General features: G+C 39.1%; 1 protein-coding gene and 1 pseudogene across 1 annotated transcript; both read left to right on the top strand.

Moving 5' to 3' along the window:
• Uhmk1 (U2AF homology motif kinase 1) lies at nucleotides 1-27,284 on the top strand. The gene is made up of 8 exons (XM_004663287.2): nucleotides 1-268; nucleotides 1,352-1,644; nucleotides 2,469-2,660; nucleotides 5,577-5,671; nucleotides 14,941-15,017; nucleotides 15,145-15,243; nucleotides 16,953-17,041; nucleotides 20,381-27,284. Exons 1-8 carry the CDS (start codon nucleotides 1-3, stop codon nucleotides 20,525-20,527), a joined length of 1,260 nt encoding a protein of 419 aa, XP_004663344.1. The 3' UTR covers nucleotides 20,528-27,284.
• On the top strand, nucleotides 11,874-12,613 carry LOC123460111 (annotated as a pseudogene).

The raw sequence follows: 27,284 nt of genomic DNA, 5'->3' as shown, positions 1-27,284 counted from the left end.
ATGGCGGGGTCCGGCTGTGCGTGGGGCGCCGAGCCGCCGCGCTTCCTGGAGGCCTTCGGGCGGCTGTGGCAGGTCCAGAGCCGTCTGGGCAGCGGCTCGTCGGCCTCCGTGTATCGGGTGCGCTGCTGCGGCACCCCGGGCTCGCCCCCCGGAGCCCTCAAGCAGTTCCTGCCTCCCGGAACCACCGGGGCCGCCGCCTCGGCCGCCGAGTATGGCTTCCGCAAAGAGAGGGCGGCGTTGGAGCAGTTGCAGGGTCACAGGAACATCGGTAATGGTCGCTGTCTCCCTTCCGTCGTCCCCATCCCAGGGCCGGCGTGCACTTCCTCGGTCTGGCCCGTTGTCACCCCAGGCGGGCTTTTGGCCCATCCCCCTTCACCTTGGAGCCATCTGCAGTACCATGGAGTTGGTGACGGGTTCTCCCAGTGTCTCCTGGTAGATGCTTAGTAAGACCTGTTTGCTTGGGGTTTCATCGGAGAATGCCGCACTTATTAACATAGAGAAATGCCTTCTCCGGTGAGAGGAGGCATGCCTTTGCTAGACTGTCTTGTCTGAAGTGGAAAATTTCGCATTTTGCCTACCAGTAGAAAATGAAAAAACATTGTAGAGCTATGACATCAATGCTGAGAACGCATATAGATTATCAGCAGATACATCGTTAGTATGGATTTGGAAGAGAGGTGACTCAGTGTTACTTAGGAGTCTGAAAGTGTGAAATTTAGGAGCACTGCTTTTGCTGTGATAATCCATTCCTGGTTAGAATGTAAGCTATATAATGGTCCTGATGGTCTATGAAAACAGGTTCCATTGTACTTATTCAAGCAACGAGCTTGTAAGTAGTTACAACTCTAGTTAATTAATAAATGCCTTACTCTGTGACAAAACTTGAAAACTGACCTCTCTTTGTGTTGGAGAAGAGTTTCCTAATGTTAGTATTGTATTTTTTTTTTAAGCTTTGCCAAATGGTGTATCACTATAACCTTGGCATTGATCAGGGCAAAATTTTCACAGGCTTCGGGACTTGTTGAATCTCTGAAAGATTACATTAAAATGTTGTCTATAAGATCTAAATATCTTCTTTTAATATTATAGAATATTGATTTGCATCAAGAAGCAATCCTCATTTTTGTTTAAAGAACTACTTAGTATTTTTGCTTTCAGTAATTGTACATATTTACCTAAGTGCTTGGTGAAACAATTTCAGTCATTGTGCTACATATAGTGTCTTTGGATGCTAATCAGCTTTTAAAGGTTGTGTCATCATGCTTTACTAAAATAACCAAGATATCCCAGAAAATCTTGAGTTAATCGAAGTTTGAATTTAAAACGTATTATAATTTCTTTCTTTTTCTAGTGACTTTATATGGAGTCTTTACAATCCACTTTTCTCCCAATGTGCCATCACGCTGTCTGTTGCTTGAACTCCTGGATGTTAGTGTTTCGGAATTGCTTCTGTATTCCAGTCACCAGGGTTGTTCCATGTGGATGATACAGCATTGTGCCAGAGATGTTCTGGAGGCCCTTGCTTTCCTTCATCATGAGGGCTATGTGCATGCAGACCTCAAACCACGGAACATATTGTGGAGTGCAGAGAATGAATGTTTCAAACTCATTGACTTTGGACTTAGTTTCAAAGAAGGCAATCAGGTAAGAAATACCCTTTCATTTCTATTATAGTTGGAAAACTAGAGGCCTAAGCCAAATACTTTAAAATAACAATGGTAATTATAGGGACAGAGAGGCATTTCTATTACAGATACTGGACTGTCTTAAAATCAAGCAAATTAAAAGAATTTCAGTACCACTTGTGAACAAAGGAGGTGTGTTCGGTCATGTTAGAAGAGATAGCAAGATACTAGAAAGCTTTGGCATGCATAAGTATACTTAGCCTACATAGAATGCTCACCTCTCCCCAACATTTTATCAGCTTTTGGTTAATTGCTAAGTTACTTTTCCTGGTGTCTTGTGTTGGAGCTCAGCTCTGGCCTATCCTCCATTCTCCATGGTTTATCAGATCTTTGTATGTCATCAGTTTGTAAGAGGTTTGAAACTGTCAAAAGGTTTCTTTATTTTATTTTTATCTATTTATTTGAGAGCAACAGACAGAGAGAGAAAGAATGGGCGTTTCAGGGTCTCCAGCTACTGCAAACGAACTCCATATACATGTGCCATCTTGTGCATCTGGTTTATGTGGGTACTGGGGAATTGAGCCTCGAACCAGGGTCCTTAGGCTTCACAGGCAAGCGCTTAACTGCTAAGCCATCTCTTTAGCCCCAAAGAAGGCTTCTTAATGGGAAGCTCTTTGGCAAATGTACAGCTTGCCTGTGATAAGTGGCTACTTAAAGAACCAAGAATTACGGTAGCTGAGAAGGAAGAGTTTGGGCATTCATTTGGCAGTGACAGTGCAGAGAGAAGTAGTCTACTTTAGAGTTAAATGGAAAGTGAGCTACTTCTTCCTTGTTCATCTTTAGGATGTAAAGTATATTCAGACAGACGGGTATCGGGCTCCAGAAGCAGAACTGCAGAATTGCTTGGCCCAAGCTGGCCTGCAGAGTGATACAGAATGCACCTCAGCTGTTGATCTGTGGAGCCTTGGAATCATTTTACTGGAAATGTTCTCAGGAATGAAACTGAAACATACAATCAGATCTCAGGAATGGAAGGTAAGTGCACTAGTGTTTTCTTTATCAATTTAAGAGTATTTTTTAATCAGGAAGTCTAGTAGCGTCCTCTCCTCTGTACCCCTTTTTTGTATTTATAGTACTTAAGTGCTACTGCTCATGCCCGTAGCTGCAGATAAGATGGTGATACTGCATTCTCACAGTTTCTAGTCTGGGTCCTGGAGTGTAGAAGTGTTTGATAAGTCGTTTGAATGCATTTTTCAAAAAGACAAAAATAATTTCCTTTGCTTAGTAAGGTAATTGTAAAGTAGTACTGACAGAATCGTGGGCTATAAGTTAAAGGTGAGTCTTTAAATAGTGCTTTATAGCTAAAGCTTCTTAATGCAGAATTTCATTGCATTTCCCAACAATTGTATGAGGCTACAGGATAGCCAGCTTCTTACGTGACTGGTGTAGTGGCCATTGTGTATACATTGTTCCTGTGGGAACATGGTTCTAGGTTCCAAGCTTCAAACATTTCAACGAAAATGTATTGTGAAGCTTTATAATTATGAAGCTCACGCTGTCCTTTAGGCTTGCGGCTTTCTTAATAATTCAGTGCTTTGAATTATTTGATCTGATTTTAAATAAAGTATATGATAATGTGTATTTTATATTTTATTTATCTATTTGAGAGAGAGAGGCAGATAAAGAGAATGGGCACAACAAGGCCTCTAGCTACTGCAAACGAACTCCAGATGCATGCACCATGCACTGCCTTGTGCATCTAGCTTATATGGGTCCTGGAGAATTGAACCAGAGTCTTCTGGCTTTTTAGGCAGGTGCCTTAACTGTTAAGCTATCCCAGCCCTTTTTTTAAAAAAAATATATGTGGGCTGGAGAGATGGCTTAGCAGTTAAGCGCTTGCCTGTGAAGCCTAAGGACCCCGGTTCGAGGCTCGGTTCCCCAGGTCCCACGTTAGCCAGATGCACAAGGGGGCGCACGCGTCTGGAGTTCGTTTGCAGAGGCTAAAAGCCCTGGCCTGCCCATTCTCTCTCTCTCCCTCTGTCTTTCTCTCTGTGTCTGTCGCTCTCAAATAAATAAATAAATAAATTTAAAAAAAAAAAATATATGTATATTTTTCCTTAAGTTTATTTTTTATTGATTTGACAGAGAAAGGGGGGACAGAGAGAATGGTTGTGCCAGGGCCTCCAACCACTGCAAATGAACTCCAGATGCATGTGCCCCCTTGTACATCTGGCTAATGTGGGTCCTGGGGAATCGAACTTGGGTCCTTTGGCTTTGCAGGTGAAAGTCTTAACTGCTAAGCCATCCCTCCAGCCCTTAAATACATATGTATATTTTTTTATTTTTATTTTTTTGGATTTTCGAGGTAAGGTCTCACTCTGGTTCAGGCTTACCTGGAATTAACTCTTTCATCTCAGGGTGGCCTTGAACTCATGGCAATCCTCCTACCTCTGCCTCCCAAGTGCTGGGATTAAAGGCATGTGCCACCACGCCCGGCAAAAATACATATATTTTTAATTAAATTTACTTATTATGGAAGAAAGAGAGAATGGGCATGCCAGGGCCTCGAGTTACTGCAAACAAACTCCAGATGCATGTACATCTGGCTTACATGGATACTGGGGAATTGCGCCTGGGTCGGTTGGCTTTGCTGGCAAATGCCTTAACCAGTAAGCCATCTCTCCAACCCCCAGTTCTACATGCTTGGTTAGCATAGTATGTATTAGTTATTTATCCATTGTTGTGACAAATTACCTCATATAAACATTTATTTTGGCTCATAGTTTTAGAGGGATAAGATTATCACTACAAGGCATTGTGGAACAGAGCAGAGCAGTTTACGTCATGGTGGCCAGGAAGCAGAGAGAGGGCTGGAGAGATGGCTTAGTGGTTAAGCGCTTGCCTGTGAAGCCTAAGGACCCCGGTTCGAGGCTCGGTTCCCCAGGTCCCACGTTAGCCAGATGCACAAGGGGGCGCACGCGTCTGGAGTTCGTTTGCAGAGGCTGGAAGCCCTGGCGCACCCATTCTCTCTCTCTCCCTCTATCTGTCTTTCTCTCTGTGTCTGTCGCTCTCAAATAAATAAATAAATAAATAAATAAATAAATAAATAAATAAATAAATAAATAAATAAATAAATAAAAGAAGCAGAGAGGGGGCATTCTGGTGCTTAGTTGGCTTTCTCCTTTGTCCCCTTTCATTCAGTCCCCCAGACTATGGGATTGTGCCACCTTTGTACAGGGTAGGTCTTTCCTCTTAGTTAATCCTGTCTGGAAATGTACACTCATAGGTATGTCTCACCAATATCTTAGGACCTGTGTGATTGTAAATTGAGTCAAATTGGCAATGAAGATTAACCATTACTGTACTCTAGGAAGAAAATACTACTTTTACAAATGTTTAGAATATGAATAATATGACAAATGCAGTATCTTAGTACTTCCTTACTTTATCAATGACAGTTCATTTCTGACTGAAAACCAACTGAAGACTTCTCATTAGGCACCCTTACTCACCTATTACATTTATTTTCCAATATTGCATTATACTCTCTCTGGTTTTTTTTCTTTTTCTTTTTGGTTTTTGGAGGTAGGGTCTCACTCTAGTCCAGGCTGACCTGGAATTCAGTATGGAGTCTCAGGGTGGCCTCGAACTCATGGTGACTCCCTACCTCTGCCTCCTGAGTGCTGGGATTAAAGGCATGCGCCACCACAACCGGCTTTATACTGTCTCTTTATGTGGTTTCTTTGGTTGTATTTATTCATTTAGTAGAGGTTCCTATAGTACCTGGGCTGGTTTGAGTGTCTCTAGAAATTTGGAATTATGTTGCATTCTCCATTAAGATGATAAGTTCTAAGAGAGATGTTGCTTGTTACTACAAACAGACATTGCCATGGCTTAATAAATAAAAACTGAGTTGAATATCCTAAAGAAGCCTTCTCTCCCTATTTTTAGGCAAACAGTTCTGCTATTATAGATCATATATTTGCCAGTAAAGCCGTGGTGAATGCCGCAATTCCAGCCTATCACCTAAGAGACCTTATCAAAAGGTACAGTAGATGTGCTATAACTTGCTTTGCATTTGTTTACTGTCTATGAAGATTTTTTTTTCCTTGAATGTACTTCCTTTCCTTGAATGTTATTATATGTGACTTGCCTGATCATGTAAATACAACTCCTTTAGAAATAGGAATTTTAGAATAAATATCTTGCTACTTAGGTTTTGTTTGTTTCAAGGTGCTATGCTAAGAATCAAATCCAGGGTTGGCCTTGTGTACCAAGTACTCTACCACCGAACTGTATCTATCTCCAGCCCTTAGGTTTGCTGCTCTTTTGTTCATGGTAATTTCCCCCACTGAAAGGTAGATGCTAGACTGCTGGCTCTTGTTATTCTGGAAGTGTTTTGTGTAATTTTCTAGATAGTCTTGCTGTTTTTTAAGGAATAAAAGATTATTTACTTATTTATTTGAAAGGTAGAAGGAGAGGGAGAGGGCCAGGCAAATAGAGAGAATGGGCACGCAAGGGCCTCCAGCCCCTGTGAATGCACTTCAGACACATGTGCCACCTTGTGCATCTGGCTTACATGGGCCCTGGGAAATCGAACCTAGGTCCTTTAGCTTTGAAGGCAAGTGCTTCAACCTCTAAGCCATCTCTCTAGCCCTTCTTTTATCTTTTCAAAAATGTTTATTCATTTTTAAGAGAGAGAGAGAAAGGCAGATAAGTAGACAGAGAGAGAGAGAAAATTGGCACACCAGCTCTAGCTACTGCAAACGAACTCCATGTGTTTGCCACCTTGTGTATCTGGCTAACATGGGTCCTGGGGAATTGAACCTGGGTCCTTTGGCTTTGCAGGCAAGTGCCTTAACCACTCAGCAATCTATCTCTACAACCCTTGTTTGATTTTTAAATAGTCTAGTTATAGCCCCAGGCTGGCCTGCAACCTTTCTTTGTAATTCTAACTGACCTTGAATTTTTAATCATCTGCCTTATCCTTCAAGTGCTGGGATAACAAGCATGCACCACCACACTCAGCTTGGAAATTTTATATACTGAATGGAAAAATTTTAAAGGGAGTCTGATAACTAAAACTAAAATTGCTTTGGGTTGGTGCCATAAAATCAGTCTTAAGCAATGTAGTTTATAAATTATATTGTGAATAATTACCACTGAAAACTTTAAGACTAGATGCAGTGTTGATTGTTCAATAGATCCACATATGATAGGTATTTTAGAAATGTAAAATAAATATTATCAAATAGTAGCCTTTTTGTGGTTTCCAACATTATAACTAGAAATAAATAGCTAGTAGATTCCAGTCTTGATACAAATAATGTTGCACGCGCGTGTGTGTATGTACACACCAGAGCCTCTTGCTGCTGCTGCTAATGAACACCAGATGCTTGCACCATGTTTTTGCCTGGCTTTACATGGCTATTGGGAAATTGAACCCTGGGCCAACAGACTTTACAAACAAGTATTTTTAACTGCTGAGCCATCTTCCTAGCTCCAACTAACTTTTTTTAAACTTTCTAAGACCCATGGGAAGTTTTAAAATATTATAGGAGTTCAAACTTTATCTAGTTTCTCTTGTGGAGCCGTCTCACATTTCAGTGGCACAATACCAAGACCAGTAAATAGACATTGGAACAATCCACAGGATTTATTTACAAGCTGTCAGTTTTACTCTTGCCTATGTATGTGTGTTTTTTTCAAATCCAGTGGCTGGTAGTAGCTGTTTGATACTGGACATTATTGTATTTTCTTGGAGAGTGTTTTTCTGTTCACCCCAGGTGAAAAGGAATTCTATCTAAGCTGGGCGTGGTGGCGCACGCCTTTAATCCCAGCACGCTAGGAGGCAGAGGTAGGAGGATCGTGTGTGTTTGAGGCCACCCTGAGAATACATAGTGAATTCCACAAGTCAGCCTGGGCTACAGTGATACCCTATCTTGAAAATAATAATAATAATAATAATAAGTGAACCAATGAGTTTATTGAGGTGTTTACAGGAATGTGGGTGACTCAAAGGCCGTTGTGTCACTGAAAAGTGCCCCCACCCCCAGCAATGGTGACAGCTCTTGAGAGCTGTGCCTTTGGAGTTGAAGACAGCTCTTCCATAGACTATCCTCTCCTCCAGCAGTTGTTTGCTGGTTATGTAACTTGGGGAGCTTAATGAATTTCACTGGCTTTCCCCCCCCTCCTAAGGAATGTTTCAATGAAGAGGAAACAGCTACACAACAAATTATAAACTGCAGTTTTCTTTGAAGAGGCAGTAGTACAAAATTGCATATTTTAGGCTAGAAGCCACACTATTTAAGTTCTGGGATTAAAATGGTGTTTTTTTAATCAGTATTATTCCCCTCTGCCATAATTAAAATGTTACCATTATACCAAGTTTGTCAACTACTGACAATTGTGATGAGGAAAATAAAAAATGTAGGGCCGGAGAGATGGCTTAGTGGTTAAGACACTTGCGTACAAAGCCAAAAGAACCCATGTTCAATTCCCCAGGGCCCACGTAAGCCAGATGCACAAGGTGGTGCATGTGTCTAGAGTTCATTTGCAGCTGCTGGTGGCCCTGGCATGCCCATTCTCTGTCTCTCTCTCTTTCTCTTTCTCTCAAGTTAATAAATAAAAATAAAGTATTAAAAAATGTAAACCAACATTCTTGTGCTTGTTTGTTGGTATATTTCCATAGGATATTTTTCTGCATAATATATATGCATGCATATTGTTTGACCTTTATTGTATAAAACACAGATACTGAACTAGATTATTTTAAAACTGAATTATATGTAGTATTTATTGTAGTATAAAATACAAATAACTGCTGGGCATTGATCCCAGCACTTGGGAGGCAGAGGTAGGAGGATCACTATGAGTTCAAGGCCAACCTCAGACTACATAGTGAATTCCAGGTCAGCTTGGGCTAGAGCAAGACACTACCTTAAAAAACAAAATTAAAACAAACAAACAAAAAAACAGATACTGAAAATGCTAGCAGTATAAATATGTAGCTTTAGGAATCCTTAGAATATTGTAGCTGCTATTCAGATCAAGAAATAAAGTGAGGGCTGGAGAGATGGTTTAGCGGTTAAGCGCTTGCCTGTGGAGCCTAAGGACCCCAGTTCGAGGCTCAATTCCCTAGGACCCACGTTAGCCAGATGCACAAGGGGTGCACATATCTGGAGTTCATTTGCAGTGGCGGGAGGCCCTGGTGCGCCAATTCTCTCTCTCACTCTCTCTGTCTCTTTCTCTGCCTATTGCTCTCAAATAAATAAATAAAAATTTAAAAAAAGAAATAAAGTGACTAGAGAGTTCCATCTGAAACTCAAATGTGCCCCCCATTTTTAAAAACTACTTATTTGCTTGCATGTATGTGTGTGTGTGAGTGTGCCAGAGTCTCCTGCTAATGTATATGATGCTTGCAGCTTTTTTTTTCTGCATGTGGCTTTACTTGGCTACTAGGGAATTGAACCTGAGATGGCAGGCTTTGCAAGTAAGTACTTTTAAGTACTGAACCATCTCCCAGACCTCAAGCCCCTTCTTTCTCTCTGAAGGTAATCACTTTGTTTTCAGTAGTCCCTATATATCCTTTATGGTGTAATTTTGCTCTTCTAAAAAATCTCTTTTAAGTCTTTTAATATGAGAATGGATCCCATTCCATCTATTCTATCTCTGTTTTCCCTTGAGTAACTAACTGTTGAACCATCTGGGAAGTAGGCTCGGTAGTTTTGGTGGCTATACTGTGATTTCATGTTCTGTTTAATGCTTATAACTGATAGTTGTATTTAAAAGGTTAGATTTTTTTTTTTTTTTGTAAATGGCATTGTATTATTTCACCGTGATACATAGAATATGGTTTGTCTATTTCATGAGCTAGCAACTGTTAGTACCAGTGCCTGGTTCTAGTAATTGGTTAGCTGTTACAGAATGATGGCTGGCTTCTTCTTGTATTTGGTCTTCATTTGTTTGACTAAAAACAGAAGTAGTACTTGGTTCTCTTCACTAGTTTTCAAGATAATGGATTGGTTACTTGTCATTTTCCAAAGGTGATTTTTCTTAAAAAGTTTAAAGTATCATTAAAAACCAGTGCACTTGATACATTTCAATCCTCTGTAGTTTTTTAAAACTGAAATATAAAAGCCTATTTAAAACTGAAATTGTCCCATCTTTTATGTATGGGAACCTCTGGGGTTTTAGCTGCTGCTTTGCTCTGTGGTATGACAAAGTGTTACCAATTCATTTTATACATTTTCTGCCCTGGGCCTTGGAATCTTTTAGTGGAAAATGTTACTTTTTAAAACTACCCTGTGAGTATTAAGACACTTACACTGGGTGTGGTGGCACACACCTGTAATCCCAGCACTTGGGAGGCACAAGTAGGAGGATCACTGTGAGTTTAAGGCCAGCCTGAGACTACATAGTGAATTCCAGGTCAGCCTGAGCTAGAGTGAGATCCTGAACTACTTTGAAAAACAAACAAAAAAGATAAACTTACTCTGGGGATTAGGAAGATGGCACAACAGGGCGATTGAGAGCACTTGCAGTTTAACCATGAGGACTCCCCGCTAGTGGGCTGAGAGAGAGACCACATCTCAAGGAAATACATAGATGTGCAGTAAGAATGATACCTGACGTTCTCCTCTGGCCTCTCCACATGCACATGCATACATACACATCACATGCAGATACCTGGTCATTGTTTCTAGGCCTTTTTCAGGACATATATTTCCAGTTGGACCTAAGGGCTACAGGGTTTTTATATTTTCACCCTTTCTTTCACCATAAGATTGTAGTTTGAAAGGACAAAATAAATGCCAGATTTAGAATATTTTATAATTAATCACTCTTCTGTTCTATACTACACACAAGATCATTTCAGAACAAAACACTCAAGATTTTTAAACAGTTAAATTATTTTTGGTCTTCCCTTTCCTTGCCCATTGTAACAGTGGTTGTATATGCATTGCTAGATTATGCAGCCATTAGATGTGGTATACTTTGTTTTAATAATCTCTTATTTAGGCCGGGCGTGGTGGCGCACACCATTAATCCCAGCACTCGGGAGGCAGAGGTAGGTGGATTGCCTAGAGTTCAAGGCCAGCCTGAGACTACATAGTGAATTCCAGGTCATCCTGGGCTAGAGTGGGACCCTACCTCAAAAAATGAAAACATGGAAAAAAAAAAGAATAATCTCTTATTTAATTTTAGTTCTGAGTGTTACTGTATATTTAATATTTGTTGGCTTTTGTGTTGATACACATTCATTCATATTACTTAGTTGAATCTTTTTCTTTCTTTTTTTGGTTTTTTGAAGTTGGGTTTCACTGTAGCTCAGGCTGACCTGGAATTCACTATGTAGTCTCAGGGTGGCCACTGCAGTCCTCCTACCTCTGCCTCCCAGGTGCTGAGATTAAAGGCGTGCACTACCACGCCTGGCTTAGTTTGCTGAATCTTGTTCTCTAGGTCATAGTTCTAGCATGTTAATAGTTAAACTGTGCTTGTTAGTCTTGAAAGTCTGTTTAGCTGTATATCAAAATCCTTGAGTGTCTGAAAGCATGTGACTGGATTTTCTTCTGACATAGTGGGGTTTTTTTTTTTGTAAATATTTTATTATTAGAGGGGGGGGGTAATGGGCGTGCCAGGGCTTCTAGCCACTGCAGACGAATTCTGAATGTGTACACCCTTGTGCATCTGGCTAAAGTGAGTCCTGGGGAATCGAATCTGGGTCCTTTGGCTTTGCAGGCAAACGCTTTAACTGCTAAGCCATCCCTTCAGCCCCATATAGTGTTCTTACTGAAATTGTTAGGCTGGAGAAATGGAACTCCCTCAAAAAATAAAAATATTGGAGAGCCGGGCAGAGGCCCCACGTGGGGCGGCGGTGGTGGGTAGGAGCGGTTCCCACCCGAGGCCGCAGTCTTCCTGGGCTCTCCTCCGGCCCGATGACCAGCGGCCCTGTTGCTAGAGCCGCGGGAACCAGTTGCTCAGGACCCTAGTGCCTGTGCTTTCGTCTTGGTCCCCACCTTCCCTGACATATGACCTTGGCTGAGAGTAGCCTTCGTAGGCCTTAAAATGCATCTGCCCACCCCATCTCTCCAATTTAAAACCTCATTTTTCACTGCTGGTTTCTATAGGACTTCCTCATTTTCCAGCCTTAACAGCACCTGGGCGTGGACACTGCCCTTGGTTATCTGAAAGTGCTAGTGCTGTTAGGGGTTGGAAAGGTGGAATTTAAGGGGTGAAAGGGAAGCAATGTAGAAATCTGAATGTCCCAGACATGTGCAGTTGAGAAACAAAGCAACAGGAAATTGTGCTGACAGGACATCTTCCCGAGCCCAGGTGCAGCCAAGAAACCATTCAGCAGAGCAAGTCCTCATCTTCCACCAGTTCTCCTGAGGCTGCAAGGAGACTCCATCCTCGACCCAGTGATAAACTCAACCCAAGGATAATTAACCCTTTTGGGGAACAGTCGAGAGCCCCTTCTGCATTTGCAGCTATTTACTCTAAAGGAGGCATTCCTTGCAGATTGGTACATGGATCAGTGAAACACAGACTGCAGTGGGAATGTCCTCCTGAAAGTCTCCCATAATTATGTCACTTTAGCTGAGGGTCTGAGAGAGACAAAGCATCCTTATACCTTCGTGTCGAAGGAAGGCTTTAGAGAATTACTTTTAGTCAGAGGTGCTTGTGAAAAAACTGTACCATTGCTACCAAGACTGATCCCTGTGCTAAAGGCTGCCCTCGTCCATCGAGATGATGATGTGTTTGAAAGAGGACTTGGTGCACTGGTACAGTTAAGTGTGGTTGTTGGTCCTGCTTTGAATGACCACTTGAAGCATCTACTTACAAGTCTTTCCAAGAGGCTAATGGACAAGAAATTCAAAGAGCAGATCACCAGTGCATTACAGAAGCTTGAGCAGAAGCATGGCCTGAGTGGAAGCCTTATCATTATCAAATCCAAAATAGCCACATATTGCTCCATTGGATGTTGAATAAGGAAGCCAACAAAAGTCATCTCTTTTATCATATATAGCAGATCTCCATGGAACCTTTATTCAGTTTAGTTTGCTGTGAATCACAGCCACCATTCATTATTTACTAGGTGAAAAGAGTGTGTGTGATCCAGCCGAATCATAGTAAGATAAAACTTGTTCCCCAAGAAAGGACCGCTGATAATGGCAAGTAATTAAAATAATTTCAATAGAAGTTCATTTTCTTAGTTTTTTTTCTCATTTTGTTACTGAATTTATAAGATCACCTGTTATTACATTTATTTCCTACTACATTTTTATTTATAACACTTTTGACAATCATTCTATAGTTTTGTACTTTATAGATTATTTTGGGGCCATTTCTTGGGTTTTATGTTTATCAAGACTAAAGAAGTTTACAAAGTGGATACACAGCTGTGTGTTCACTTTAATTATGATTTGTAAATAGGTGTTTTATGATACAGAATGCTTGGGAACATTTCTTTCCAGAGAAGTCCAATTTGTTATATGCATGCCATTTTGGTTATAAATATGTTGTTTATTACAAATTTTTTAAAACTACCTAAATTTAGGTATCAATTATATTGAAGTAAATGTTGTTTTTGCATTCAAAGCCTGAAAATACTGATGTACATATGAAGCTATTCAAAAATTAAACTTAATAATTCTGTGTTTTGAAAAAAAAATAAAAGTATTGTCTTTTCATTGTTTGGTTTTGTCTAGATGCCCAATGGGTTTTATGTTTTCTTCAAGTCCAGTGATTTTACCTGGATATACCTTGATTTTGATTGTTTTAGTGTCCTCAGGAACGTGGTATGCATTTTATTGTGTCAGATCTTTTTGTTTGTTTTAGAAAGATAAGGAGCCAAGAGTGATGGCCTAGCACCTTAGAGATCACCAAGAGTTCAGTCAAGGCTTACCTGGGCTACATAGTGAAATCTTGCTTAAAAAAAAAAAACCAAAAAACTATTTTATTTATGTTATTTTATATTTTTTTGAGGTACAGAGTCACTATATAACCTCTGCCCTCCTGGATAGTGATTCTCCTGCCTCAGCTCCCCAAACAGTGGGATTATAGGTTTGCATCACCACAGCCAGCAAAAGCAATTTTTGAAAAACACAGTTTTTAGTATTTTCTTCTGTATTCTTGCTTTGGGCTTCTTTTTCAGGTACTCTACTATTTATAGACTTTCTTTGCCTATATTTATTATTATATATTTAGTATATTTATTATTGTTTCTGTCTCTTGAATCTGTTTTCTCTCTTATTGTTTCTTTTTGACCATTAAAAATTTTCTCCCTGGGCATGGCGGTATACATCTTTATTCCTAGCATGTAGCCAGGCCTTGTCTCTCAAAAGGAATGGGGGGATAGCTCATTTGTAGAGTGTTCACCTAGCATGCTCGAAGACTTGGGTTTGATTCCCAGTACTGCAACAAAAGGGGGGAAAAGATGTCCTTTTTATGTTGATTTATCCTTGTAGCTCCTCTAGTGTAATCTTATTTTATGAAATTCTTTTAAAATTTCTAATTCATTTTGAAGTGGTCATAGTGTTCATTGTTTTATTCTTTTTTTTTTTTTTTGGTAGACAGCCATTGTCTATGAGGTTCATTTTTCTGTGAAATTTATGGTGGCAGGGTGGCCTGTGCCTATAATTCCAGTGCTTTGGAGGCTGAGGTAGGGAGAAAACCTAGCTTAAGGCCAACCTGAGCTCTGCAGAGTGAGAGCACTTCTCAAAACAAACTAGACAAAGAAAAAGTATAAAAGTTTCCTCCTCCCTCTCCTGAGATGTGGTTCTTCCCGTCTTCGCTTTTTCCTAGTCTGGTTGTCTGTCTATCTTCCTCCCATTCTACCCGGATCAGTTTGGATTCTCTTCCCAAGATTTCTTCTTGGGGAGTTTGCTCTTATTGGGTGTTTTGGTTTGTTAGTTTTAAGAAGTCTTAGTTTCTAAATAACTCCAGCACCTGGAGTTGCAGCTGCCTTTTGAAATTGGCCTGTTGTGCTTATCAGTGAGTACCTGTTAGCTCTTCTATTTCTTTCTTTCTTTATTTATTCCTGGTTTATTAGAAGTGTTACTTAGAACCTTTGTCTAGCTTTTTTTTTGTTCTCCCACTCTGTGTTGTAGTATGGGTTACTTTCTTATGTTTCCTTTTTTTCAACTATAAGCATTCTCATAGTATGGTATTATGTCCTAGAAGTGTATTAAGGACTTATTGCACCATTTACTCAGCAGATTCTCTATAAGTGAATGATTCATGAAATCCCACCGAGATAGTTTCATTTTTAGAAGGTTTGCGTCATTGCAGTGATGTCTGTTCTGTGCTTTAGCATGCTTCATGACGACCCAAGCAGAAGGATTCCCGCAGAAATGGCATTGTGCAGCCCGTTCTTCAGCATTCCCTTTGGTGAGTGGTGGGTGACTGTGTTACCTGGTCATTTATAATCTTAGCACTCTCTCAAACTCCTGGGTGTGATCGTCGTAGTTCGTTTGGAGAGATTGACTTTTAACTGTGCTGTAATGAACTTTAACAGCCCCTCACATTGAAGATCTGGTGATGCTTCCCACTCCAGTGCTAAGACTCCTGAACGTGCTGGATGATGATTATCTTGAGAATGAAGAAGAATATGAAGGTCAGTACTGCCCAGTTATAACTTTATGTTTCTTTCTTACACACACCAAATACTGACTTGTGTATCATCTTAACCAAAGTGACAAAGTCTAGGCTTTTCTAGCCCTTTGCTTTGCTTTCATTTCCCCCTTTTCTATTTTGCTTTTAACAGTTCTTTCATTTTTAATTTGTTATTGACACAAGAAAGATATATACAAATGATGACAATTGTGATGCTGACAGGGTAATTACAGGAACCGAGAGAAGGGGCACTGAACTAGTCAGGACAGTCAGTGAGAGCTGTACTGTAGAGGTCGTATGTGACCTTAGTAATTACACTTGTTTAAAAGTTGAGTGGTTAGGGAGGAAGTAACATCAAGACAGAAAGTATGGCATGTTCCCAGAACAGCAATTTGGTATCTTAAGTTATTTGTTGGAAAAATTTGACTAAAAGTAAAACAGTAGCCAGAGTAAACACACTAACAGGCTTGATTACTATGTTTAAGAATATGGATTATGGGCTGGAGAGATGGCTTAGCAGTTAAGCGCTTGCCTGTGAAGACTAAGGACCCCAGTTCGAGGCTTGATTCCCCAGGACCATGTTAGCCAGATGCACAGGGGCTGCTTGTGTCTGGAGTTCGTTTTCAGCGCTGGTGGCCTTGGCGCGCCCATTCTCTCTCTCTCTATCTGCCTCTTTCTCTCTCTGTCTGTCACTCTCAAATAAATAGACAAAAAAAAAAATTAAAAAAGAATATGGATTATATCCCTGAGACTACATAGTAGATTCCAGGTCAGCCTGGGCTAGAGCAAGAACCCTACCTCAAAGAAGGAGGAGGAGGAGGAAAGGGAAAAAAGAAAAAAAGAAAATTTATGCATGGGTTAGTAACACTGGAATATAACATGAAACAAATATATAGTCATCACTCAATAAATATTTATAGTAGAAGGAGAATACGAGCTCAATGCAAACTGAAGTCTTTGTTACCTATCATACTGTCAGTAAAGGAAACTTTTAATACAGGGAAAAGGAAAACTTATTCTCATACCTTGCTTTGACATAGTTTACATTGGTAAGCCTTTATGAAACAAAAACTTGATATTTACAAGAAAAATGAATTAGTAATATGTTTAGACCCAACAATTCTTTCTAGAATATCAACTAAGAAACACACAAGCTATCCTTTATAATATCAAACAATTTTGAAGTCGTTTGATCATTCATTAGTTTAAAGACGAAGTGTGTAATTTGCTGAACATTCATGAAGTAAACAGTACATAGAAATATATAGCCTTCAAAACAGACAAGAGTACTATCCAAAGCTCTGAAACATATACTTAATAAAGAAATAGCAAGATTGAAATTGTTACTTAAAACATTTTAAATCATATTTGCTTGGATAAATTGATAGTATTTATGGAAGGATATAAAAAACTTGATAATGCTTTCAAGAGGAGGAACAGAATGGCAGTTGGTAAGCTGTGAGGAAGACTGAAGACTTCATTGTTTTAAATTTTGAATTACTCGAATATATCAGCTCTCTGACACATTAAAGTAGTACAATTTAGTAATTAAATATATTCACTCTTCTTAAGCTTTACTTTCAAAGTTTGGAAAATAATTTCATTACTTCAGTATGTATCCCTGAATTCTTTGATGATGGAAAATTCCTCAAATAATGAGTACCTGTTAATTGTATCAAAGTGGTTCCTGTTGTGTGTTTTAATAACCAGATGTTGTAGAAGATGTAAAAGAGGAGTGTCAGAAATACGGACCAGTAGTATCTCTACTTGTTCCAAAGGAAAATCCTGGCCGAGGACAAGTAAGTGAATTGATTCATAACTGCAGTTTTTCAAAGGTTATTAAATATGTTCTGTAGGAAGATAAAAGGTTTGCATTATGATCATTACTTTATTACTTCTTACGATTAAAGTTCTATAATTGGGCTGGAAGGATGGCTTAGCGGTTAAAGCATTTGCCTGCAAAGCCAAAGGACCCAGGTTTGATTCCCCAGGACCCATGTTAGCTAGATGCACAAGGGGGGCACACATCTTGGAGTTCATTTGCAGTGGCTAGTGTGCCCAATCTCTCTCTTTCTTTCCCTCTTTCTCTGTCAAATATAATAAGGTTTTTTGAAGCTAGGCTGACCTGTGACTCACTCTGTAGTCCAGTCTGGCCTGAAACTCATGGGAATGCTACCTCAGCCTCCCTAATGTTAGAGCTTACTTTTTAAACTCATTTAAACTTTGGTTGTTTTTCTTTTTAACTTAGTAATCTTTTGAACCATTGTGAACAATGACACCAACTAAATAATGTGTTAATTTTGTTGTGTCCATCAGAGGAATGTGTGTTTTAATTTTAATTAAGTCAGAACACCAATTGTGTTATGCTGTGATTGCGATAGAAATTATCAGTGATAATTTAAGGACAGAAGGCCTGCTAGACTGAGAATCCTAGAACCCAAGTTTTGTTTTTGACTCAATGTGAGCAGCTGTGAATGATCTTCACTTTTTCATCTACAAATTAGAGAATGAAAACTAGGATCATAGATGCATTTTTGTTAGAAACTCTACAATTCTAAATTATATGGAAAGAAAATATTTTCTGGGTCCTGTTTTAATTTTTGGAGAAAAGTACCATATTTTGGGCTGGCTTTCTTCCTCTTTTCCCTCCTTCCCTCCCTCCCTTCCTTTTTTTTTTCTTTCTTTCTTTTGAGAGACAGATAGAAAGAATGAGCATGCCAGAGTGTCAAGCCACTCCATGCGCATGTGCCACCTTGTACATCTCGCTTACATGGGTACTGGGGAATCAAACTTGGGTCCTTAGGCTTCACAGGCAAGCACATTCTCTCTATCCCAATGTCCCTCAGTCTTAATCACTGTTAACATTTTTCCTGGGATGTTAGCAGCGTTCCCAGTCTCCACCTGTGAGGTGTTCTTCCTACCCAGAAATGTCTGATGATTTTCGGCACTGCTGAGTGTCCATGGGGGAGTGGGTATAATCCCTTTTAAGTGTGAAATTTTTTTTGTTGTTTGAAATAGGCTTTTGCCTCGTTAGCTCAGGTTAGCCTAAAACTGAGTTTCCTACCTCCTGGGTATTAGGATTATGGATATGAACCACCAAACCTGGTTAATTGTAGGTGTTTTTTTTTTAACTTATAATTCAGCATAATGAAAAATTTCAGTAGTTAAGAAAAGGTGAGAGAGAGAGAAATTTTACTGTAATCTTGGCAAAAAGTTATTGCCAATCTAATTGTACTAACATTTACCTCATTCATTGTTAGGAACATGCTAAATATAGCTTTGATATTTTTGTCTTTTAACCAGTATTTATTAACTTTCTGTTATATCCTAGGGTAGGCATTTGGCATATAGAAGTGATCAAAACAGACAAGAAAAATAAGTATGAGGGAGAAAAATAGGTTGAAGAAGAAATTTAGAGAACACTGGGGTATGGTGGATTGCCCTTTTGAAAATGGGGTTAGGAAAGAGCATACTGGGAAGGTTATATTTTAGACAAGGTGGGAAGGAAATGAGGAAGAGGCTTCAGCCAGAAAGAATATCACCTTCTAAGTCCATTAGCATGCCAGGCAGGTTTGAGTAGTGCACCTTGGCTGTGACAGTGACAAGGGAAGAAAGGAGATTAGATGAACTAGGAGACTGGGGAGTAGAGAGCAGATTCAGAAGACTGAGCTTGTGGAGCATTGAAATGACATTGGCTCTTATTCTGAATTACAGCAGAAGGTATTGGAAAATATTGAATCAAGGATTAACATCATTTGACTACATATGAAACCCAGTAGTCGAAATGAAATGGACATGGAATAGAAAAATAGGAGATAGGTTCAGAACAGAAGTATGCAATTTGAAGATGGTATGAGAAAAAATGTCTTTTATCAGTATAGAACATTTTGAGAATTTTTTTATTGATATTATCTATCACTTAATTGACATAGTCAGTCTTCATTTTTAGGTTTTCAAGTCAAAAAGCATGTTTTTTAAAGGGATAATTTAGAAAAAAAGCTAAGGATATAGCTCTGGGTGTTTGATCTTCAGTGTCACTAAAAAGAAAGGAAGAATAAAGAAAGAAAAAGGAAGGCTGATGAGATGATTCTGCCATTAAAGGGCACTTGTTTGTAAAGCCTGATGACCCATAATTGATTCCCCAGTACCCATGTAAAGCCAGATACACAAAGTAGCACATGCATCTGGAGTTCATTTGCAGCAACAGGTGGCCCTTGTATGCCCATACTCTCCATTCCCCTCTCTCTCAAATAAATTAAATAAATAAAATAATGAAGAAAGACAGGAAAGGAGGATCATTATGAGTTTGAGGCCAGACTGGGGCTATAGGGTGAGTTCCAGGTCAACCTGGGTGGGCTACAGTGAGACCCTATCTTAGGGAGGAAAAAAAAAAACAACTTTTAAAATAATAAACAACATACAAAAGGAAAAAGAATAAAAGGGAGGAAAAGAGAAGTATAATTTATAGTAATTTATGAAAGTGGTTATCTAGAACAGGTAAGTTACATAGAATATTGCTAGGTGATTTTGTAGTAATATAAACTGATGTTGAGTGTACTCAGATGACAGACTAGACAATGTGGTATAGTCTGTTGCTGCTAGGTTATAAATCTTTCTGTATATGTTAGTGTACTAAACACTGTAGGCAGTCATGGTACAGTAATAAGAATTGGCATATCTGATATACGTAAACATTGAAAGGGACAATAAAAATACTAGACAATCCAAATTTTTCAAATCCATCGTAATCTTTTATAATTTTTTTTTTGTTTATTTTTATTTATTTATTTGATAGTGACAGAGAGAGAAAGAGGCAGACAGGGAGAGAAGAGAGAGAATGGGCGCCCCAGGGCCTCTAGCCACGGCAAACGAACTCCACATGCGTGCACCCCCTTGTGCATTGGGCTAACGTGGGTCCTGGGGAACTGAGCCTCGAACTGGGGTCCTTAGGCTTCACAGGCAAACGCTTAACTGCTAAGCCATTTTTCTAGCCCTCCATTGTAATCTTAAGTGGCCCTTTAGTAACCAGAATAGATCTGCAACACATGCCTATTTGTACATTAAGGTTGCTAAAGTACTGATCTAAAATAAAATAGTCCTGGAGGATACACGATGATTGTTTCTCTATGCTCTTTCAGGTCTTTGTTGAGTATGCAAATGCTGGTGATTCCAAAGCTGCTCAAAAATTGCTGACTGGAAGGATGTTTGATGGAAAGTTTGTTGTGGCTACATTCTACCCGCTGAGTGCCTACAAGAGGGGATACCTGTACCAAACCTTGCTTTAATCAGTAACCTAAGAACTGTTTCTTGTTTCTCCTCTTCCATTTCCTGGATTAATATATTCCATGCTGAATGCGCAAGCACCTCTTTACCCATTTAAAGGGGTGCATTGTACATTTATTTAATCCTACTAATGTGCAGCCATTGCCCAAACAGTGACTGCCTTGCAAACATTGGCACTGAGTAGGACAGCCTCTCAGCTATACATTGAAGAGTTTAGAGCATCCTTGTGCTCACCCATTTTTGTGCAGTAGGACAGGTGCTGCTCTTTAGTATGTAACCTAACAAGATAGTAGTTATTTCATGATCCTGAAGCAAGGATGAATAATACATCATAGTGAATATTAACAAGTTTGTGAGGGTTGGTGATCTCCCTTTCAGAAAATTCCTTTATCTCGTCAGGTGGCTGTTACTGTTGATATCCATAGCTGGCACTGGATGCTCTCAGTAATGTTAAGTCGTCAAACAGCAGTTACCTACCATGTTCTTAACACTGACTTGTGAATTTTTTTAAAGGAGTACTGTAGTACTGAATATTCCTTTAAAGAAACTGCAGTGAGCCTATCAACATGTTTTTATTATTATTAAGGCTTTTTAAATAGAAAGCTGATGCTTGATCTTGCACAATTTTTATGTCTTATGTGTATGCTTGAGCGAGTGTGCAGATGTGAAAGATTAGAAAACCTTGAGTCTGTGTACTTTATAGTGTGAATCTTGTGAGAAGATACCGTCTGTATCCATTTTTTTCCCTACCTGTTTCACACCTGTTAAGATTTAGGATATAGGTGTTTTGGGAGTTGATCTGACTGATAGAATGTAAATGACAAAGCAGTTCATTCCTGAGACACTCACAACAGCTAGGGCCTATTGAAACTCTCAAGTAATTGCAACAAAGAAAAAGTTGTGGTACATGTAAATTACCCCATTCTTCTGTCTACTTTAAATCCTAGGATGGTCTCATCTGTTTTATACTGAATCTCCTATGATAATTGTAAGATTTCTCAAGATGTGATTCTACCTACCATGATGGAAAATTGAAGTAGATCAGGAAAAAAAAAAAAAAAAAAAAGATGTACAGTGAAGGGAAAAGAAAAAAGGCAAAGAAGGTAGATAATCAAAGGATCCTTTTTCTTCTTTCTGTGTCTTACCTGCCTCTGCTACCCTTATTCTGCCTTTCCCTTGTTCTCCACTCTGTCTAGCTGAAGAGAAGCTAGAAGAACAGCATTCCAAGTAGCCTGGTTTTTGACTGTAAGAAAGCAGAGGAAAGCTTAGATGTAATAAGGTGGAAATAGGAAAGAAAGAAAGACTCAATTTTTAAAAGGACTCAGCAGTTGAATGTGTCCCTGAGTAAAGAATGCCAGGATGCATGAGTTTGTAGACACTGATGGACTGAGCTCTTAAGGATTGTAAGCATGGATTCTTCTCACTTTGTAGTAGATAACCTTTATAGGAAACCTTTATAAAGCATTGATAAAAAAAAAGACAAATTGTATACAAGTTCTAAATTTTTTCTTATTTGTTTACCTAAATGAAATTTTTATTTATTTATTTTTTTTCCTAAGGAAAAAGGTTTTTGTATCTTTCCCTGCTGGAAGTCTCCTTATATAGTTTTCTATTGTCTGTGCCATATGTGTTACTGTAAGCCCAGTTAGAATTTGCATGTTAGAGGATTCCCTGTTCAAGCACCCATTGACATTGGTTATTATAATCCAGTTCTCTTGGATTTCCCCTTGGTATTTATTTATGCAGCCAGATTTGACATTGGGAGACTACTGACTGATGAGCTACCAAAGGGTCTTGTGGCATGGTACCCAGTCCATGCTCTTAGAACTTGTTTTTAATTTGACCCTTTCTGGGCTTAATAGGTTGGTTGATTTTGAAATCACGTTGGAAGAGAGTTGAACCAGGACTGTGAAGTCCTAAGCTTCCTAAAGCATAAATATTTATATGGGTAGCCACTTCTGTGGTCATTAGAAACAGGCTATTATGTACCTGCTGGTAAACACAATACAAATAAATTCTTTTATGGACAAATATTCTAGGTTAGAACATGTTCATCTGCCCCCTCTGTAAAAAAAACTAAGTGATAGAGAAATCCTGGCAAGTGAGCTGCACATGGCTTCTCATCTAGGTTGTGTGGTATGCTGCTACCGTTGACACCATGCTTCCTGGCATGTGACTGTCTTACTGCAGATGTATTCATGCGTAGATGCAGGGTTTAACATGTAGACGTTCATTACAGAGATGCTAATGAGATTTCAAGGGAGCTGAGGGAATAGTTGATGAACCTAAGTAACCATGTATTGAATTAAATACTTTGTATTAAAGCTACAGAATTGGAAAAAGATGACTGCTATGATTTAAATCGTCTTACAGCTCTTAGCCCCTGCTACCAAAGATGACATTTTCAGATTCTCTCTCCTTCCTCTGATACTATCACAAGTTCAAATGGCCTTCTTAAACTCAAGCCAGTTATTACAAAAGAAGTAATTTCCATGATTCCTTGAAGGTGTAATGTGTACAGAGGAATTTTGATTCTTTGAAGTTTATTAAAAACTTAGAGCTTTCCTTAATGAGAGGCAGGATAAAGAGTTGAGAGTTCCTGTCACTTAGCCCCTATCATTCCTTGGGGCAGATTTTATCTCAGGTAGTTTTTCTTTCCCTAACTTAAAACTGTGCTTCCTTCCTTCCCATCTTCCCAATTTCTTCTTTATTCTTCCCTGGTATTGCTGGGGTACATTTTGCCCCAGAAAAGGCACATGAAAAGATTGTTCTCTAGGAGATGTTGGGTTCTTCAGAAACCTTGGAGGTGACTGGGATGCCACTGTCAAAACTGCCATGTGGTGTTTATAGAGAACGACATGTACAGCTGGACGAATCAGTGAGAGCACCAGCTGCATTTTAAAGGATTTTTAAAACTGGCCCCTCAGCAAAAGGAGTCTGCATTTATTCCCACTGAAAAATCTTTGTTTTGCAGCCATCAACATAGCAACTTTTGTTAAAACAATGTTCTTTCTGCTGTACCTTGAGCCAAAATTATAGCTGCTGTTAGAATACAAATCATTAATGTAATTTTACTCATCTATCTAATACAGTCTTACCTCTTTCTTTGTTTTAATTGAGAGAAGTTGGCCTTGTCTTTGTTCCAGCTGCTAGAGTGCAGAGATGTTTTCCTGCCAGCAACAGTGCTGCCACATAGAGAAAGAAGAAGGAAAAAGGAAAACTGCCCATAAGACTTACATGTCTGGACTTACCTCACTCTCCACTACATCAGTGGAGGAGTAAAGTAAGGCACTTAGAGCCCTCCTCACATGCTATGTCATGGCCTGTTGACTTTGGTGATCAAATGCAGGAGACTGACATTTTGGCCTCATTTTCGTAGTTCTTTCTTTCTGAGTTAGCAAAGTGGGCCCACTTCATGCAATTTTTACTATTGGCAATGTGGTTTTTTCATTTTTAATAATGAAAATCAGCACCATAGTACCTGGTAGTCATTGAAATAACCTGGTTCCTGGGTGAGGGAGTCAGGGAGATCTTAGTAGCCACATGTGTACCCAGGCTTCCATGCAAGGGTACATGCTAGGTGGCTTTATTCAGATAGGGTCCAGATTGAATCACATCGTGACTTTCGGTCTGGTGGGTGTGGAGATTGCTCAAGTTTGGAGAAGTGCCTTGATTTTCCTGGAAATAAGAAAACTCACTTGGGTGAAAGTTCCCCACATGATTATTGCACTCTTTCTTGGAATAATTTGGATTGAGTCACATCATAGTAAGGTCCAACCTTTCCTTAGTTTACTTTGTTTGAAAAATATGTAAAACTATTGGACCTTATTACAATACTACATATGATGGAAGCCAGTTATCTGGCAAGTCTAGTTCTTGGATCTCATTCCATTTTTAATATTAAATTATTTCCTCAATTTTATTTAAATTTGATCTCTCTGTAATTAAAAATTTCTTGTCAAGTATGATCACATTCAGACTAGTCCTTGGCCACAGTAGCTCAAAAGAATGCATGCTTCTTCTTAAGGTGCTCAGTAATTCTCCTTCATTTGAAATGGTAGTGTGTCAGGTTATTATCAATACATAGACCAACGTTGAGTCTCCCATCATGTGGCACTCGCTTGATTATCCTGTGGTTTGTTTAGATTGTGTATGTAATCATGGAGACACGTGGATATTTTATTTTTGAGAGTACCTAGAACTTGAAGGATTTGATCTTGTTAACTTTCTTTATTACCTAGCACCACAGGATATGTTCTGCTTTTTGTTCTAGCTTCTTCCCCGAATGCTTCTCTGTGTTTTAAATTGTGTCATGAACAGTAGCTTCATACAGTGGTATGCCAGTGACAGGTACTATGGCTATTTAGGAAGGCAAACAATTTACACTAGTTTTACTATACTTTTATAGGAGAAATGACTGTCAAAGTAATATTATAAAACAGGGCATTTGAAGGAAGGAAGAGTGTGTGTGTGTGTGTGTGTGTGTGTGTGTGTGTGTGTGTTAGAGACGGGGTTTTGCTCTGTAGCCTACACTTGCCTTGACCTCACAATCCTGCTTTAGCCTCCCAAGTGTTGGGATTATAGGTGTGCACCACCATGCCTAGCTCTTTTAGGAAATTATATATTTTATAGATGGTCATTAAGGTGACTTTTAAGGATATAAGACAGAAACTTTGTTCTCCTGGTAAAGTCTATTCATGTTTCTGTATCTGGGCACTTTGTTGTTCTTGTGAGGATCATTGCTTTACTTATGCCTTGCAGGGAGCTGCCATGGTCATGGTGGTTGTATTTCTTGACCCCATTTGATATGCTAGAATTCATGGAAAACTTACCAGTTTCTTCAGTATTGTTGCCCATTCAAATAAGTAGCTGCCACAATAACCTGAAAAAACATTGGTGGCTCTTTTGAAGGCCGGACATGTTTTATGACCTGAGTTCATCATGTCTAATTTAAAAGCAAGGGAAGCATTCTTCTGGCCTCACCTGGACCCTAATCTTTGTTGCGCAGGAGAGGACTGGTTCTTTCCTGTTGTTTATGGAATGAAAATGGGTTGCGTTCTGGGAAAAGCTCTGGAATTGCTTGTACTTTTCATTTGATACCTTTGTTTCCTTTGGGAAACCCATATGTAAAAATCAGAGCTACTGCTACATGAACTGTTCATTAGCAGTGAGAATTATTTCCCATCTCTTTTCTTAAGTTCTATGTTGGAATTGCTTTCCTCTTCTCTGCTTTTCCCCTTAATAGTATTTATTATCCCAGGACAGTTTGTAAAAGCAGATAGAGAGAGGTATTTCAAACCCATTCATGCGTTAACTCACAACCTCTTCAGCTGTTTGAATTATCTAGAACTGTATTATCATATTAAGGTGTGTTGTCCAAAGACTCAAAATTAAGGAGGAGAAAGTTTAATGCAAGAATAAAGAGGAGAGGGAAGAAAATAGTTCCCTCACTGGTCTTAGTAATCTTCCATGTAGTTCATACTTTAGAAATAATATTTATTTTTAAAAACCCAGACTTTGTATCTGTAACATAGACCTACTACCTTTCCTACACATTCCTCATTCTTGTTTCCCCAGAAAGCTGTTGTTAAGAGTTTATGAAACCAGATTAAATATTCATATAAAGTTTGTCCTAATTTTGACAAGTATTTGAATTCCAGCTTTTGTATATTTGATGTCCTGTACCATTCATTCATCCACACCAAGCATCAGAAAGGTTGGGATCAGCCATCTTTGTTTCCCTTTGCACATGGGTGTGGTGGGTGGCACCAGTGTTCTAGCACCGTATGGAACTAAGTGGTGTTTATTTACTGTAGGTAAGGACAGGTAAGCTACATGTGTGTAGATTGCCTAGCAGAGGAGAACACTGTCAGAGTTCTTTCCAGAAGGATTTACTCATTCATTCTTAATTTTTTTAATATTAGATAATTTCACATTCCTTGGAATTTTCTAAATAGTGTCAAATCTGGGGTAGAAGGCATTTTTATCTTTTCCTACAAAGGGCTCCATCTTTGTTGTTTCCCATGACTTAGAAATCCAGTTTTGATCAATTCAGTGAACCTTTTGTATCTTGAGACTGTCAGCACTGGAGTGGTTTTTAAGAATATGAAAACTACCCTTGGGAACATGGCATAGCTGTTTTTGAAATAGAAGGTCTGGTGAAAATTGTGAAAGATCACTTAAACCAAAGCCAGTTTCAAGGAGTTTTGTCTCCTGTGATTTACCTTCACCTCAGAACTACAAGAATACAGTATACAGTCAGTAGTTGTAACATTTCTACAGGTTGTGTAAGTAGTCTATTGGTCTTGGCATTTCTTGGCACTATGGTTCTCTTGTTTTGTTTTTTTTTTGGTGTGTGAGTGTGTGTGTGTGTGTGTGTGTGTGTGTGTGTGGTCTTGTGAGGTTTTTTTTTAATAACTTAAGTGGGATTATAAGTGTAGATAGATGTGTACAAGTACTAAGAGGTTCTTTTCTCAAATACATGAATTTCTGATTTTCATTTAAGTCTTTCAAACTTGCATTTTCTTGCTGAGTAGCAAAGGACTTTTACTTTACACTTTCCTATGTACCTAAAATGTATGAACACTGCGTTTCAATGGACTGTATTGCGTACTTTTTGCTGAAAACTTTTTCCGTAAACACAATTGCCTTGTTCAGTTTTGTTGTAAACTGACTTCCTATAAGATGCACTGTTGATATGCTTTCTGATGTGTGTTGGATAAGAGTGATAAAATAAAGCTTAAAAATAATAGAATTGCA

This window comes from Jaculus jaculus, chromosome 1 (genome assembly GCF_020740685.1).
Source record: "Jaculus jaculus isolate mJacJac1 chromosome 1, mJacJac1.mat.Y.cur, whole genome shotgun sequence".
In the NCBI taxonomy this organism is placed as follows: Eukaryota; Metazoa; Chordata; class Mammalia; order Rodentia; family Dipodidae; genus Jaculus; species Jaculus jaculus.
This window is presented reverse-complemented; position numbering and strand designations above follow the sequence as displayed.

Bases quoted from the DNA above. Each gene is read 5' to 3' on its own strand.
- Uhmk1 (XM_004663287.2), top strand. From the start codon at position 1: ATGGCGGGGTCCGGCTGTGCGTGGGGCGCCGAGCCGCCGCGCTTCCTG. The intron at 15,018-15,144 runs GTGAGTGGTGGG...GAACTTTAACAG, and splicing joins GTTCTTCAGCATTCCCTTTG to CCCCTCACATTGAAGATCTG. The intron at 15,244-16,952 runs GTCAGTACTGCC...TTTAATAACCAG, and splicing joins GAATGAAGAAGAATATGAAG to ATGTTGTAGAAGATGTAAAA.